Source organism: Tachypleus tridentatus, chromosome 7 (assembly GCF_004210375.1).
Source record: "Tachypleus tridentatus isolate NWPU-2018 chromosome 7, ASM421037v1, whole genome shotgun sequence".
In the NCBI taxonomy this organism is placed as follows: domain Eukaryota; kingdom Metazoa; phylum Arthropoda; class Merostomata; order Xiphosura; family Limulidae; genus Tachypleus; species Tachypleus tridentatus.
The window spans coordinates 164,181,597-164,196,127 of NC_134831.1; the positions used below are offsets into that span (position 1 = coordinate 164,181,597).

The 14,531-nt window shown below is 33.3% G+C and overlaps 1 protein-coding gene across 3 annotated transcripts in view; it reads left to right on the forward strand.

The window, feature by feature from the left end:
- The window catches only part of LOC143257091 (rho GTPase-activating protein 100F-like), a 54,104-nt gene that overhangs the window by 13,318 nt on the left and 26,255 nt on the right, over positions 1 to 14,531 (forward strand). For 2 of the 3 annotated variants that reach the window (XM_076515308.1, XM_076515309.1), the window contains exon 2: positions 3,312 to 3,439. In XM_076515308.1, coding sequence (XP_076371423.1) covers positions 3,353 to 3,439 — 87 coding nt within the window. In that variant the 5' untranslated portion in view covers positions 3,312 to 3,352. Of the gene's footprint in view, positions 1 to 3,309; positions 3,440 to 9,566; positions 9,690 to 14,531 lie in introns of those variants that run through there. The other variant, XM_076515310.1, reaches the window with a different exon arrangement.

Here is a 14,531-nt window from a genome sequence, read left to right on the forward strand (position 1 = left end):
ATAACACACAGTAATTAACTATTTTAGAATTGTAAACTAGAAGTCACATGATCATGGCTGTTGCACGTGTATAACACACAGTAATTAACTATTTTTAGAATTGTAAACTAGTAGTCACATGATCATGGCTGTTGCACGTGTATAACACACAGTAATTAACTATTTTTAGAATTGTAAACTAGTAGTCATATGATCATGGCTGTTGCACGTGTATAACACACAGTAATTAACTATTTTTAGAATTGTAAACTAGTAGTCACATGACCATGGCTGTTGCACGTATATAACACACAGTAATTAACTATTTTTAGAATTGTAAACTAGTAGTCACATGATCATGGCTGTTGCACATGTATAACACACAGTAATTAACTATTTTTAGAATTGTAAGCTAGTAGTCACATGACCATGGCTGTTGCACGTGTATAACACACAGTAATTAACTATTTTTAGAATTGTAAACTAGTAGTCACATGACCATGGCTGCTGCACGTATAACACACAGTAATTAACTATTTTTAGAATTGTAAACTAGTAGTCACATGATCATGGCTGTTGCACGTGTATAACACACAGTAATTAACTATTTTTAGAATTGTAAACTAGTAGTCACATGACCATGGCTGTTGCACGTGTATAACACACAGTAATTAACTATTTTTAGAATTGTAAACTAGTAGTCACATGACCATGGCTGTTGCACGTATATAACACACAGTAATTAACTATTTTTAGAATTGTAAACTAGTAGTCACATGATCATGGCTGTTGCACGTGTATAACACACAGTAATTAACTATTTTTAGAATTGTAAACTAGTAGTCACATGACCATGGCTGTTGCACGTGTATAACACACAGTAATTAACTATTTTTAGAATTGTAAACTAGTAGTCACATGATCATGGCTGTTGCACGTGTATAACACACAGTAATTAACTATTTTTAGAATTGTAAACTAGTAGTCACATGATCATGGCTGCTGCACGTGTATAACACACAGTAATTAACTATTTTTAGAATTGTAAACTAGTAGTCACATGACCATGGCTGTTGCACGTGTATAACACACAGTAATTAACTATTTTTAGAATTGTAAACTAGTAGTCACATGACCATGGCTGTTGCACGTGTATAACACACAGTAATTAACTATTTTTAGAATTGTAAACTAGTAGTCACATGATCATGGCTGTTGCACGTGTATACACATAGTATTTAACTATTTTTAGAAATGTAAACTAGTAGTCACATGATCATGGCTGTTGCGCGTGTATAACACACAGTAATTAACTATTTTCCTCCTTCTTTACAGCCTTTGTCATTTTAGAGATGGCGTGTTTGACTAATTTTCTAAGAAATATCAGCTTATAATTCACAGCATCTCTGAAAAAGGACTTTTACCTAACAAAAGATAATATTTTTAGCCCAATTGGACTTCGTGAATTCATATTTAACTTATTTCGATCCAGTTCATCGATTTCTTAGATCAGGGGACTATTGCTTCTAATATCCCCCGTGGCACAGCGGTGTGTCTGCGGACTTACAACGTTAAAAACCGGGTTTCGATATCTGTGGGCAGAGCACAAATAGCCCATTGTATAGCTTCGTGCTTAATTCAAAAACAACAACAATTATCTCTAACGTGTTTGAAAATATTCGATCCAAATAGTGTTATAATAAAACATTGGCCTTAAGTCAAATCGAGTAAGGCAATAAATCTACACTGTGACTTGATATCTCTTCCGGATTGGTCATTATACTGGTTGTTTCTGTCATAGCTTTGGTCTCAACACAACTCAGTCCTACTTCGTCTATTTACTTAACGTTATCTACATATTAACACTTCGAACACAGTTTTCTCGGCAGGCCAAAGGCTATCCAGTAGTCGCGCAACTCTATACTCTAGCCAAGTATATTTACAAATTAGGTGTAAACTGAAAACCTCCCCCCCTCCATGTGTTTATTTTCCACTCGAGCCTTTTAACAGTGCAACCGTAAACTACACGCCCACGAAAAGGGTAATACGAAACAAAAAAAAAAGCGTTTCTGAGAGCCCCTGATTTGTATCATAGGTCTTTGCGAGCTGTGCGATTTAACACTGAAAATAACTACCACCCTCTCAAAGCCCAGCATGGCCAGGTGGTTATGGCGCTCGACTCGCAGTCTGAGGGTCGCGAGTTCGAATCCCCGTCACCCCAAACCTGCTCGTGTGGGGGCGCTATAATGTTATGGTCAATCCCACTATTCGTTGGTAAAAGAGTAGTGATGACTCTCCGCCTTCCCTCTAGTCTTGCACTGCTATATTAGGAACGTCTAGCGCAGATAGCTCTCGAGTAGCTTTGCGCGAAATTCAAAACAAACCAAACTGCCCTAAAAAAAATTACACTCCTAAAAATGGCATGAAACCATATTGAAAGAGTGACTTTTACAACAATTGATTGGTTTAAATAAAGATTTTAGTTGTGTATTATAAAACGTTGCTAGTTTGTGTATATTAATATCTTTAATACACACACATACGAGTTCTTTGAATTTTAATATCTAAAATACAATTTGTTCTAATAATAATATTAATCAGATTTATCTGACTTTAGGCTCTATTAATGTATAGTTAAGAAAACGGAAAAAAAGGTTTTTCTGTAATACGTGATATACATTAAAGTATCAAACATGTTGGTGTGAACATGATTTGTAGTCACTAAGAGAAAAACCTGTGCGATGTATCAATGAAAGGAAGAAAAAGTGTCATTGGCCACTTTCTCCTTTTACCTTTAATAAAGGATATGAACTAAGTCTGCAAAACTTCGAGTATTATATAATGGAATGGCTAATTTCACAGTAAGTTAAGTTTTATATAAACAGGAGTCGGGTACGTCAGTGCACTATTCCTATACGTTTATTATATATAATTAGCTGATTACCTGTGCACTTAAGGATACCCTCCCCTCTAAGCTGTAGCTCAGCAATAAGCTGGAGAGTGTATAACGCTAAAATTCGGGGCTCGATCTCTGCGCTTGGTAGTACTCTGATAGCCTTCTATGTTACTCTGCGCATAACAACAAAGAAACACGCTTTCGAGTGTGTAATATTTTGTGCGGAAGGAAATTAAAATTTTTAAACAGTCGTGTTCGTCGGTGACAAGTGTCTTAGATAACGGAGCTTGACTGGTTATAGTGGCTTATACGTACTGAATCAAGTGTACGACTAATCACAATTTACCATAATGCAGTCAACAAGTTTGTGACAATTAGTATGATGACTTTATAGAAAATAAAGTGGTAAGAATTTGATTTTCTTGGCGTATCGTAGATGGGTCGTCTGTGGTGAACTGAAACCCCCTTACAGTACACATGAAGTCTCCTTTACTGCCACGTCGATTCAAAGCAAAACTGATGCACCTGGCTATTTCAAGGATGCTGTGTTGCGGCCGTAAGAAGGTAAGAAGTTTGCTGTCCGAGGATTTGAAACTCGACTTTCTGTGTGAGTTTTACGCTGACGTATTCTCTAAGCATAAAAATAACCGTGCAAGTGCGACGAGTTACTGCCAAGAACAAAAACACTCGTATGTCTTGTACTAGAAGGTAGAAAATATTGTGTCTTAGGCCTAGACTTTAATAGAAATTGCAGTAACGTATAGTTGTGGAAGACGTTTTGTATTCTAAATGTGAAATTAGTTAATATGTTCGATAGATTTATTTAAAGAAGAAAATTTTCAAATATTTTGGAAATAATGAACGTTTTTATAAATGAACCAGGCCAGCAGATAAACTAAACAAGTTACAAAACAGTTGTATTTCTAGCAAATGAATCTGAGAAGTAAGTACAACGAACATAAGACAGTGAAGGTTGGCAAGAAGTATAGCAACATAAGACAATGAATCAGAACAATAAGTATAGTGAATATAAGACAATAAATCTGGGCAATAAGTACAGAAAGCACAAGACAATGGATCTGTACACTAAGTACAGCAAACATAAGAAAATCAGGGCAATAAGTACAGTGAATATATGACAGTGAAATTGGACAATAAATATATCAAACATAAGGCAATGAATCAGGGAAGTAAATACACAGGCCATACAACAGTAAATCTGGACAATAGGTACAGTGAACATACACTGAATATCAGCTAGAACAATGACATCGATAATAAGAGAATCTGTTTAATACACTGAATATTAGGTTGAACAATGACATCGATAATAAGAGAATCTGTTTAATACACTGAATATTAGGTTGAACAATGACATCGATAATTAGAGAATCTGTTTAATACACTGAATATTAGGTTGAACAATGACATCGATAATAAGAGAATCTGTTTAATACACTGAATATTAGGTTGAACAATGACATGGATAATAAGAGAAGCTATTTAATATACTGAGTATTATGTAGAACAATAACATCAATAATAAGATAATCTGTTAAGTAAATACACTGAATATTAGGTAGAACAATGACATGGATGATAAGAAATTCTGTTTAGCAAATACACTGGGTATTACATAGAACAATGACATCAATAATAAGAGAATCTGTTTAGTAACTACACTGAATATTAAGTAGAAAAATGGCATCAGTAATAAGAGAAGCTGTTTAGTAAACACTGAATCTGTTTATTAAATACACTGAATAGTAGATAGGACAATGACATTGATAATAAGAGAAGTTGTTTAGTAAATACACTGAACACTAGTCACAACAAAAACTAAACTGTACTGACTGATACACCTGGCTGTTTCAAGGATGTTACACTGAAGCTGTAAGAAGGGAAGCAGTGGGATTTTGAAATTAAACTTTCTGGATGTGTTACATTAACATAGAAGTTAAACAGAGAAATAATAGTGTGAGTCCAGTTCAACTCAGAACAAAACACTGAAAATATTGTGTCAGAATGCTGAAATAGTGGCTGAGTAGGAAGGAAGCAACAGTCTGGGTAGTCATGTTTATGGGTAGATTGTTGATTATGTGGTGTATTTTTTGCACAGCTTTAAATCCTTGAATTTAAACAATGAATAGTGGAGCCCACCTTGTCATGGTTACATCTCGGACACCTAAGTTTGTAGATGACATAAAAATGCTAAATTTTCGGAATGTTATCTCTCATTGTAAAGTATGTACAAGACATTAGAGTAAAAAAATATATAAATCTTACAATTTGGAATAGTTTTAAACTTTTTAAGGTTCTTCTAAATCATGTTTCATTTAACATGTTAAAAAATCAATAAAAACTGTTTTTGTTATTGTAGTGCATTTCATTGTTTTAAGAGGTAAGTAAACCTTCTATATTTTTAATAATATTATTAATCAGTCATAGAGAATAACTATTTTTTAGGAATTTCTTTACATTAATCATCTCTTTATAAAACTTAAGAACTATTTTATGAGCCCAGTGTATTAAAACACAAGTAACTTTTTTAAACCCTAGAGATAAAAATATACACCAGTAAATGTTGACTTGTGATAATATTTATTTTCTAAACATTTTCCTAAATTGACTGTTATCCAAAAATGGTGGAGTGAACATAATTTATTTGACAGTAAATGTATTACTAACATGATGTTATTAAAATAGTTTGGTGTTTTTAAACATAAGATTAATTTTTATAAATCACAAATGTGTCATCTGTCTATCTCCTGTAAAAGTTTAAAGTGCTCAAGATCTTACTTTCCTGATAACTGAAACACAAATTAACTAAACATGATGTGACCTTTGAACCCTTGGAAACTCTGATTTGTTTGTAATGGCAACAGTCATAAGCAAAATTAGATTATTTAGTAATCATTTCAAACAGTTTAATAAAAACTGTTTTTTATACCATTAGGAACATCTGATTTGTAAAATTAAGTTACTGTTTAACTCAGTTACTTCAGTTAACCCTTAGACAGCAGGAATGGTGTAGGTAGCAGCATCAGTTGATGATGGCCACTGTTTAAGGGTTAAAGATACATCTCTGTATAATTACTCAGTGCTCAAACTACCAGTATACACCAACTCATCAAAAACTATTTTAGAAATATTTTTGGAAAATGCAACACTATTTGGTACTGTAAACTCACTTGTTATAAAAGACTAAAAAATATTGAAAAACTGCTAATGTTATAGTTAAAATATCCTGTTCATGATACAGTTGGTAATTTTAGACAATCTGTTTCATGTACTTATGGTATTCTATAGTGGAAACCAAATAGTGTAATTTTATTATAAATAATTTCAGAAACTAATTCCTCTTTCATAATTTTTAAAAGATAATTTTGTAGATATACTAAGCATGAGGCAAATTAAGTGCATCTCAAACTAGAAAATATAGCCACTAAATATACTTAACATGATTTAGAATGATGGTATATTTTAACAAGTAAATATAGTTAAAATGAGACAAGATAATGAAATATTTAGCATGTAAACACATTGAACATGATATGTTTAACAAGTAAATACACCAAACATGAGACAAGATAGAGCAGTAAATACATAAAAAATGAGACAGGATAATGACATAACCAGTAAATACATCAACCATGAAACAAGGTAAATCAGTAAATACATCAAACACGAGACAGGATATTGGCATAACTAGTAAATACACCAAACACAAGACAGGATAATGGCATAACTAGTAAATACACCAAACACGAGACAGGATAATGACATAACCAGTGAATACACCAAACACAAGACAGAATAAATCAGTAAATACATCAAACATGAGACAATAATGTTGTAATCAGTAAATATACTGCCTAGGATATAAAGCAATTACATTTGTAACAAATAAATCTGTTCTCTAACTCTAAGACAGAACATTACATTTTTAACAATAACAACCGATCATTAAACAAACTAAATAAGAGATGGGCCCAGCATGGACTGGTGGTTAGGATACTTGATAAGCAATTTATGGGTGGTGGGATCAAATCCTGTTGTAAACCATATTTGCCCTTTCAGCTGTTGTGGAATTATAATGTGATGGTCAGTCCCACTATTTGTTGATAAAGAGTTAGCAATGGGTGGTATTGGATAGTTGCTTTCTCTCATTGTGTCACTTCAAAATTAGGTATGGCTAATGCAGATGACTTCAAATAGCTTTGACGGGGGTGTTCAACAAATAAACAAAATAAGATGTACAAAAATGGCATTTCGACCAAAGAAATTTGGTCACTAAATACCTTGAACAATAAATGTTTAAGAAGTAAATATATAATCATAAGACAAAATAATGAAAACATAAACTTTTACAAGTTAACTTGCAAAATATCTTTTATATTAAAAATGTGGTCAGTAGTATATCAATTACAGTGAACGTGAGACCGTGTGACGTATATCACAAGTAAAATTTCACACTGTTGCTTGAGTGTAAGTGTATTATTTGACCAAGTACCTTTATAAAGCACGTTATAACGTCTAATATTTTAGAATAATTATGTATTTTATGTATACATTATTGCAAAGTCAGTAACATATACCATAAGTAGATTTTATTGGATATTTTTATCTAAGCCTAATCTAGAGATGTTCACGATCTGAGATGAACAGTATCGCACCAGAAAATTATTTATAATATTTCGCATGCGCACGTGTGTTTTAATGACTCAAGTTTTCAATTGATTTTGATAAAATTAGGTTAAAAGGTCATAAGTTACCCAAAAATCAGTTGATTAACTTTTGATAATGTAGTTGAAATGTCGAGATCACAGCAAAGGTCGAAAACTTTGTTTACAATGGCAGCAAACTAGAATTTTGAAAAATGTTCAAAACACAATAAGAAATTGAGATAGAAAGGGAACAATGACACTTAGAACTATACTTTCAGAAAAAGGAATTGTTTAGTTTATATTCTAGATTTGTTTCTTTGTTGTTCAGCACAAAGTTATACAAATGGCTACCTCTGCTCTTTCTACCACGGCTATCAAAGCTTGGTTTCGAGCGTTGTAAGTCCGCAGATATAACGCTATGCCACTAAGAGACATATTTCAGATAGGTTACTGTAACGGTAAAAAAAAACAAACAAACAAACAAAACAGTACGAGGTTTTTTGTTTAGATTTTAAAACAGGAAATGCACGCAATATACGAGTTAAATGGTCAGATCAGAGACCCCTAATTTTAGGGCATATCGACAGCTAATTCAAAATTGCTGACCACAGAGAGGATAAATGGTCAATAGCACTCGCCACCTACATGTCTATTCTTAAGAGAACATCATTATTGACATTTACACCTGTACTTTTCTCGTATGAAACTGCAGAGCATGTGCAGTGGCATATCGCGGCTCAGACCTTGGATTTCTATACCCTATTCAAATAGGAAATATATCAGTGGAGACTTGACATCCGTTATTTTATAAGAATTGAGAGCATTCCACGTTTTGAATGTTGATTACCATAGACAACACTGAATATTTCAGAATACATATTATTAAAGCTGTATTACTGGTTTTGTTCGTGTAGTTCGGCGCTGCCCTATTTTGTGACGGGATATTTATTACGACATTTTTGTTTATGAATTAAATTTTGTCTGTAATGAAAGTATTAGGCTTTGTAAGGGCACATGTTTTTATAATATTTGTACTTATGTTTCTTGATTTTGTACTGTTAAGCTCGTGAGGGCAGGAGAAGAGGGAAAAGGAGTCGATTTATTTTCTGTTTCACCCTCACACCTAGTGACTAGTCTAGGGTCTTAAAATGCTGGAAACCAGGTTTTAATACCCATGAAAGACAGAGCATTGTATAGCTTTGTGCTTAACTTCAAACAAACAAACATACTTAATTTACTTCCTCTTCGGTATCTCCAGAAGTCAAAATAATAGTTTAAAAATGCTTATTTTAAATTCTATATTGGTGTACTCTTGATTATTTCATGCCAAACAAAGTATTCCCATTCTATAAGCAATTCAAATTATTTTGGTCTATGTTTATGTGAGAAAGAAAAAAGATAGACGGCGTATTATATTGACTACCACTACAAATTACATTTGTTAATTTAGTGGCATTTATTTTTCCAATATGCATATACGATGATTCTGTTTACCACCAGGTGAGACTTACTAAACCAAGGTGTATTATGTGCGTTTCCATCAATTTTTTTAATTGTAATAATTGCTTTTTTTTTTCCTTTTTGCTTTGCTCTGTATTACATCATTGTCAAACTTTCTTTTTTTTGTGGAAGTAGCCATGTTTCAATTTGGTTTTGTACCAAGTGGTCTAGAAGTCGTAACGACCGCCCGAGCCAGCACCTGCAGGGTGAATGAACCCTGGTCTTAACAGTAGAGGCGCCAGTACAGTAGCGTGTTGTTCGGAAGAATTACGCAGAGCACAGTCCTTATGAGTATAAAATAACAAGTATTGTGTAACACTAAATTATTCTGGATGTATTCAGTTTATCTTGTTCACACAGCAGTTCTTTAAATACTCATATACGAAAACCAGCTCAATTCGTTCATTTAATTAACCCTATTCCCTAGAAAATGCTTCGATAAACATTTTGTGGCCATCCTACGTTTGTAATTGCCACTGAAAAAACTAAATCACGTTAGTAACAAATATTTTTATTCTTTCTAGTAAACCGTGAGTGGAAACAAAGTTGAAGATGTCGCACTATGTCAACCACATTCCATCTGCCATATCCAGTACTGATGAGGCCTTTCGCTAAAATTATAGCTCGTTACGCTTACCTGGGAGAAGGTAAAATCGTTTGGCGGTGTACGAGTATTCCCTACACCTAGCGGGGAGTGAAATTATGAGCTTTGTCACGATTTCATTCTTGACAGGAAATTATACAAGTTATATAATCTTGTTTATTAATAGATATACTGTTTCTCTCTCGAGCTGCGGCATGTAAGAAAAGCTTAGCTTTAAGCTCTATCTAATAGCTGTTGTTTTACAGAGGTTTTGATGCTTTTATAAAATTGGTTTATTTAAATTAACAAAACATTAACCGATTTTCAACGTTACGCACTTTCGCAAATATCTAGTTTTCTAAACGGGTTTTCCCACTTTAATTTCTTGGTATTTTAAAAATAACTTTTATAATGTATTAAGGGTAACGATGTATACAGTTTTCCTAATGAATATTAGACGTTGTTTTAGACATCACATTACGGTAATATCCCACTTGAATTATTTAGTAGTAAACAATGATCGATATCAGTATCTCAGTTGATACTCAAACTATCTAAGAGAACGAATAATGACAAAAAGTATTTCAAGTGTGGGCGGGCTATGAAAGTGATAGTCAATCTCGACATTCGTTATGATTAAAGATCCATACGAAGTCCTTGTTGCGGAGGGTGTTGCTGGCCGTCTGCCTTTGCTCTGATAAGTAGTTCAAAATTATAGACCACTGCGGATCCATCTACTCGCCCATAAAGTGATATTTATGTTGAAGATACCAGTTCCCTTGTCATGGAACCAACGAATTATACTTACTGGGACTAAGTATTCGCCACCTGGATGTGCGGGAGTTTGAGCTCAAGTTGTCGAATCGAAAACGAAATAATTTTGTCTAATATACCTTTAAAATGTATTGGAAAGAATATTCAATGAGAAATATTCCACTAAATGTACATAAATTAAACTTGGTTAATCGTTTCCATATTGGGAGCTTGGCCATAAATAAATGAAAGTTTTTGAATACTCTTCTGGTAGCGAACAAATTTAAATTTTTGGAATTTCATTTCAACTTCTCAAAGGGTAGACAGTTTGTAGTTCCACGGTCAAAATTTGTTGGTTTTTTTTTTAAATTACGAAACACGACTGTAAGAACGACTACATTGTTTACAAACACAATAGTGAAAGATTTGTGTATAATTTATTTTATCATGGAGTTTTAATCAGTTGTGTCTTGGTTATCAGGGGGTTTAAATTTATACATGCGTAAGGTTCGCTTCCGGTAAACTTAACGCGACTAAAACTGGATGCATTGATATACTTTTAGCTTTTTCTGTAATTTTATATCAAAAACTGTTAAACAATTGCTTTGAGTTAAAAATTTATTCTTGTGTGGGGCGGGAAAGCTAGCACACCAGAACTGTGGACCGCAAGGTTCGTGGTTCGCGTTGCGTTGCTACATTTGGAATCGTGGGTGAGATGTACAAGTAACGATCCAATTGTTTAGCTGAAATAAGACTAAAAGACTCAGTTAAAAAATAAAGACGGCAAGACATAGCCAGCCCTAACGTAGGTTTTCCAGGAAATTCTAATAAGTACTAATGATCTAGAAAGTTTTAACATTCTTATGAGTAATATTAATGCAACTTTTAAACTTCTACACTAGTTTGTTTAATTCTACAAACTGTTTTATTAGAGTGGTATTTATGAATTGTTTTATTGAGTTTAAGAGTCGTTGTAATAATGGAAAAACCATGGGCTGGAAGAGTCACTCGGCTTTAATTACTGAGAAAATAATGCCACTTTAGCAACTTGACCAATATTTACACATGTAATCATTGATTAGTCTTTGTGCTAAGCTGTTCTCAAACACCTTTTAACAATAATGGTTTTCTGAGGAAGTTTAGTTTCGTTCTTCTAAAAGTGAATAAAAAATTACCCAGCAGTACGTACCACTGAAAGTTTAGTATATTAAAACTTGCGTTTTTATACCATTGGTGGGTACAGCACAGATCGTCCATTGTGTGGCTTTGTGCTTAACAAAACAAATCAAAACTGAATACCCGTTATTCAGAAAATTAACGTCATTCAGTGTCAATATCACCTGTCATTACGAAGGCTTGTTTTAATGAACAAGTGTAAAGTGCCCTTGGTAGTTCATGTTGCATGGTCTTTTCAGTGGCATTCAAAAATTATTTAATATATATAAAATAAAAATAATAATGATTTTGTAATAGTTTTACCCCCTTGATGGCGCTAGAGTGACACAGTTTAATTTCAAGGAAGAGTCGATTTTTGTCAAAGGGACATCCACTATGATATTTGTGTAGGCAATAGAATTCTTGTTTCTCTGTTATTGTGTAAAATGATTTATAGAAATTCTAGGTTTAGATGTACTTTGCATAATTGAATTATATCGCAGTTCTAAAAAAATCCACTGACCCGAGGATTTTTAGAAGTTACGCTTATTTACTCTAGAGGTGAGTTGTGAATGTGAAGTTAAGAAATTAATTATTTTCAATGCCATCGTGATAGTGAGGTCCTGGGTGTCTGTGGTAGCCTGCCTGATACGAAAACGTTTGTTTTGAGCAACATTATGGGTATCTATGGTAACCTTATGAGACAATTTTGAAATGTTCATTTTGAGTGACATTGTATGTATCTATGGTAACCGTACCATACAATACTGAAATGTTCGTTTTTAGTGACGTAATTTGTAACAATACGTAAGAATATAGTTTTTATTTTAGAAACATTGAAATGTAACAAGGATTTCCAGTGAAATAAAATTAACCAAATTAGTAACGAAAGAAAAGCAGCTAGAGAAAATATTTAAATAAATAAAAACCTAATAAGGTAACCTGATAATTAGAACTGCCTGCAAAATATGCGAAATATAAAGAGAGAGAGAAAAAATGAGTAAATACCAGAAAATGTAAATTAAAAAATCATAAAGAACTGAACTTAGAAAGAGGTCTCTTGTATACAACCAAAAACATGTTGTTTTTTTTGTTTTTTTTTACTGACACAAGATAAATTGAATGGGTAGGGTGTGCACTGAAACATAACTACGGGGTGTCGCCCCTCATGAAAGGAAGGTAAGAGAACTGTGATGGTATTTGTATATATATTTTGAATGAATCACCTTATATTGTTGTTATACTGATGTCTTTATTCTATTAATCTCAGTAGGTGGATGTTCCTCCAGCCTTCCTTATCATCTCATTTGTATTGTACTGCAAGTGCTTATTTGATGCTACTTTGAAATAAAACTCTATACATAGTGTGGTATGGATGTAAACATAGGTTTGAACATTAGTATTTACTCTCGAAGAGCTTTTCTTTTCTAAATATTCTAAAGAGAAGTGAACTTTACGTCTCTGTTTTTAACTCAAACCTATTTTATTGTGAAAGTTGTTTCTCGACCGTCCTAGTGGTTGTTGTATTTTAAATGTCATTGTGGATTGAGGTGTTGGAGTTTTATCCCATTTTTCTAGTTTATTAGTTAACATTCTGAGTAACCCCCTAGCTCTATGCCACGTCGTTACGGTCCATGTCGCCACGACAGGTCATGTTTTGTTTCATGACTGTACGTCTTTAAAATAAACCTGCAACGTAATTTTCATTGTAAGGTTGTCACGTACAAAGCACACTCTATCTCTCTGCTTGCTTTCCATAACCAATCTAGTGTACAAGAATGACGGTTTCCCTGTGCCATTTTATCAGCCCGATAACACAAAAATTCTAAGAGCTGAGCCCGGCGACTTGGTTGATATGTCTTCCTATAGAGTTGTATAAATATCCGTTTTATTCTCTAGCACCTTGAGGTGTACAAAATCCGTTTTGATTATACTGTATAATGTTGCTGAGACACATGGATGGCTTTTACTACTAACTTTTGTGTTAGTGGAATCTCACCTATTACAAGACATAACATTTTGGTTAGAACGGATGAGGTACCGATTGTTGTAGGTCGCTTCCTTGATGGTCCTGGGCCACATGTTGATTCATATTCCTTTGTTTTCTCATGCCCGTGCCCTTAAGTATAAAGAATATCCCCGTCTTGTAAATTCCAAATCTTTGATCTGAACAAATCTTTATGATCAAAGTGTATAAATATATATCTTCAGAAAGGACTGTTACATACAATTGTCAAAATTAGTCAGTTTCAGTGAGATCATACTACCTAGACAATGCCAAACAACGTCAAATGTTGTTCTTATACATCCTGTATCACTACGACTTCATGTTGGCTGTGACTGTTAGATGACATTCTGATTTACATATTCAAAATGATTTTAATAATACGTACTCAGCCTTCTGTACTAATGACTAGGAATTTGGTATATTTAAATATTTTACGAAATAATTACTAATTCAGAATTCGTTTTTATCAGCTACTCACCTTTTATCTTACATTCCCTTTCTACTTAGAGTAGACGAATATGTTATATACTTGAAGATGTTTTGATGGAAATCGTGATGTTTAACAACAAATTATAAATGCAACAGCATAGTTTTCTAACTGTTACAACAGAAATGGAAGTTGTTTTAAAAAGTTTATCAAAGATTTAAAAATAATTCCAGAGAAAATTGGTTTGATTTTATGCACGAATTCATGTACATAACAGTAACGTTTCTCTCTCTCTTAATGAAAATATCAAGATATTTATAATTTTTATAGATTACATAATAATATTGTGAACTTTAATATCTAAAGGAAAGAATGCATGAATGAAATAGTGTATGTGACCTTCAGTCCATCTCTTCATTAGTAGAAGGAGTAGCCAATGAAATAACACTGGATGTTTCCCGCTTATTGCCTTCCCTCAGGTGTTCGAACATAGGGACGTTGGTATTTAGCTTAAGTAGGTTTGTCTGTGTGTTTGTTTTTGAAGTTCGTGCAAAGCTACATGA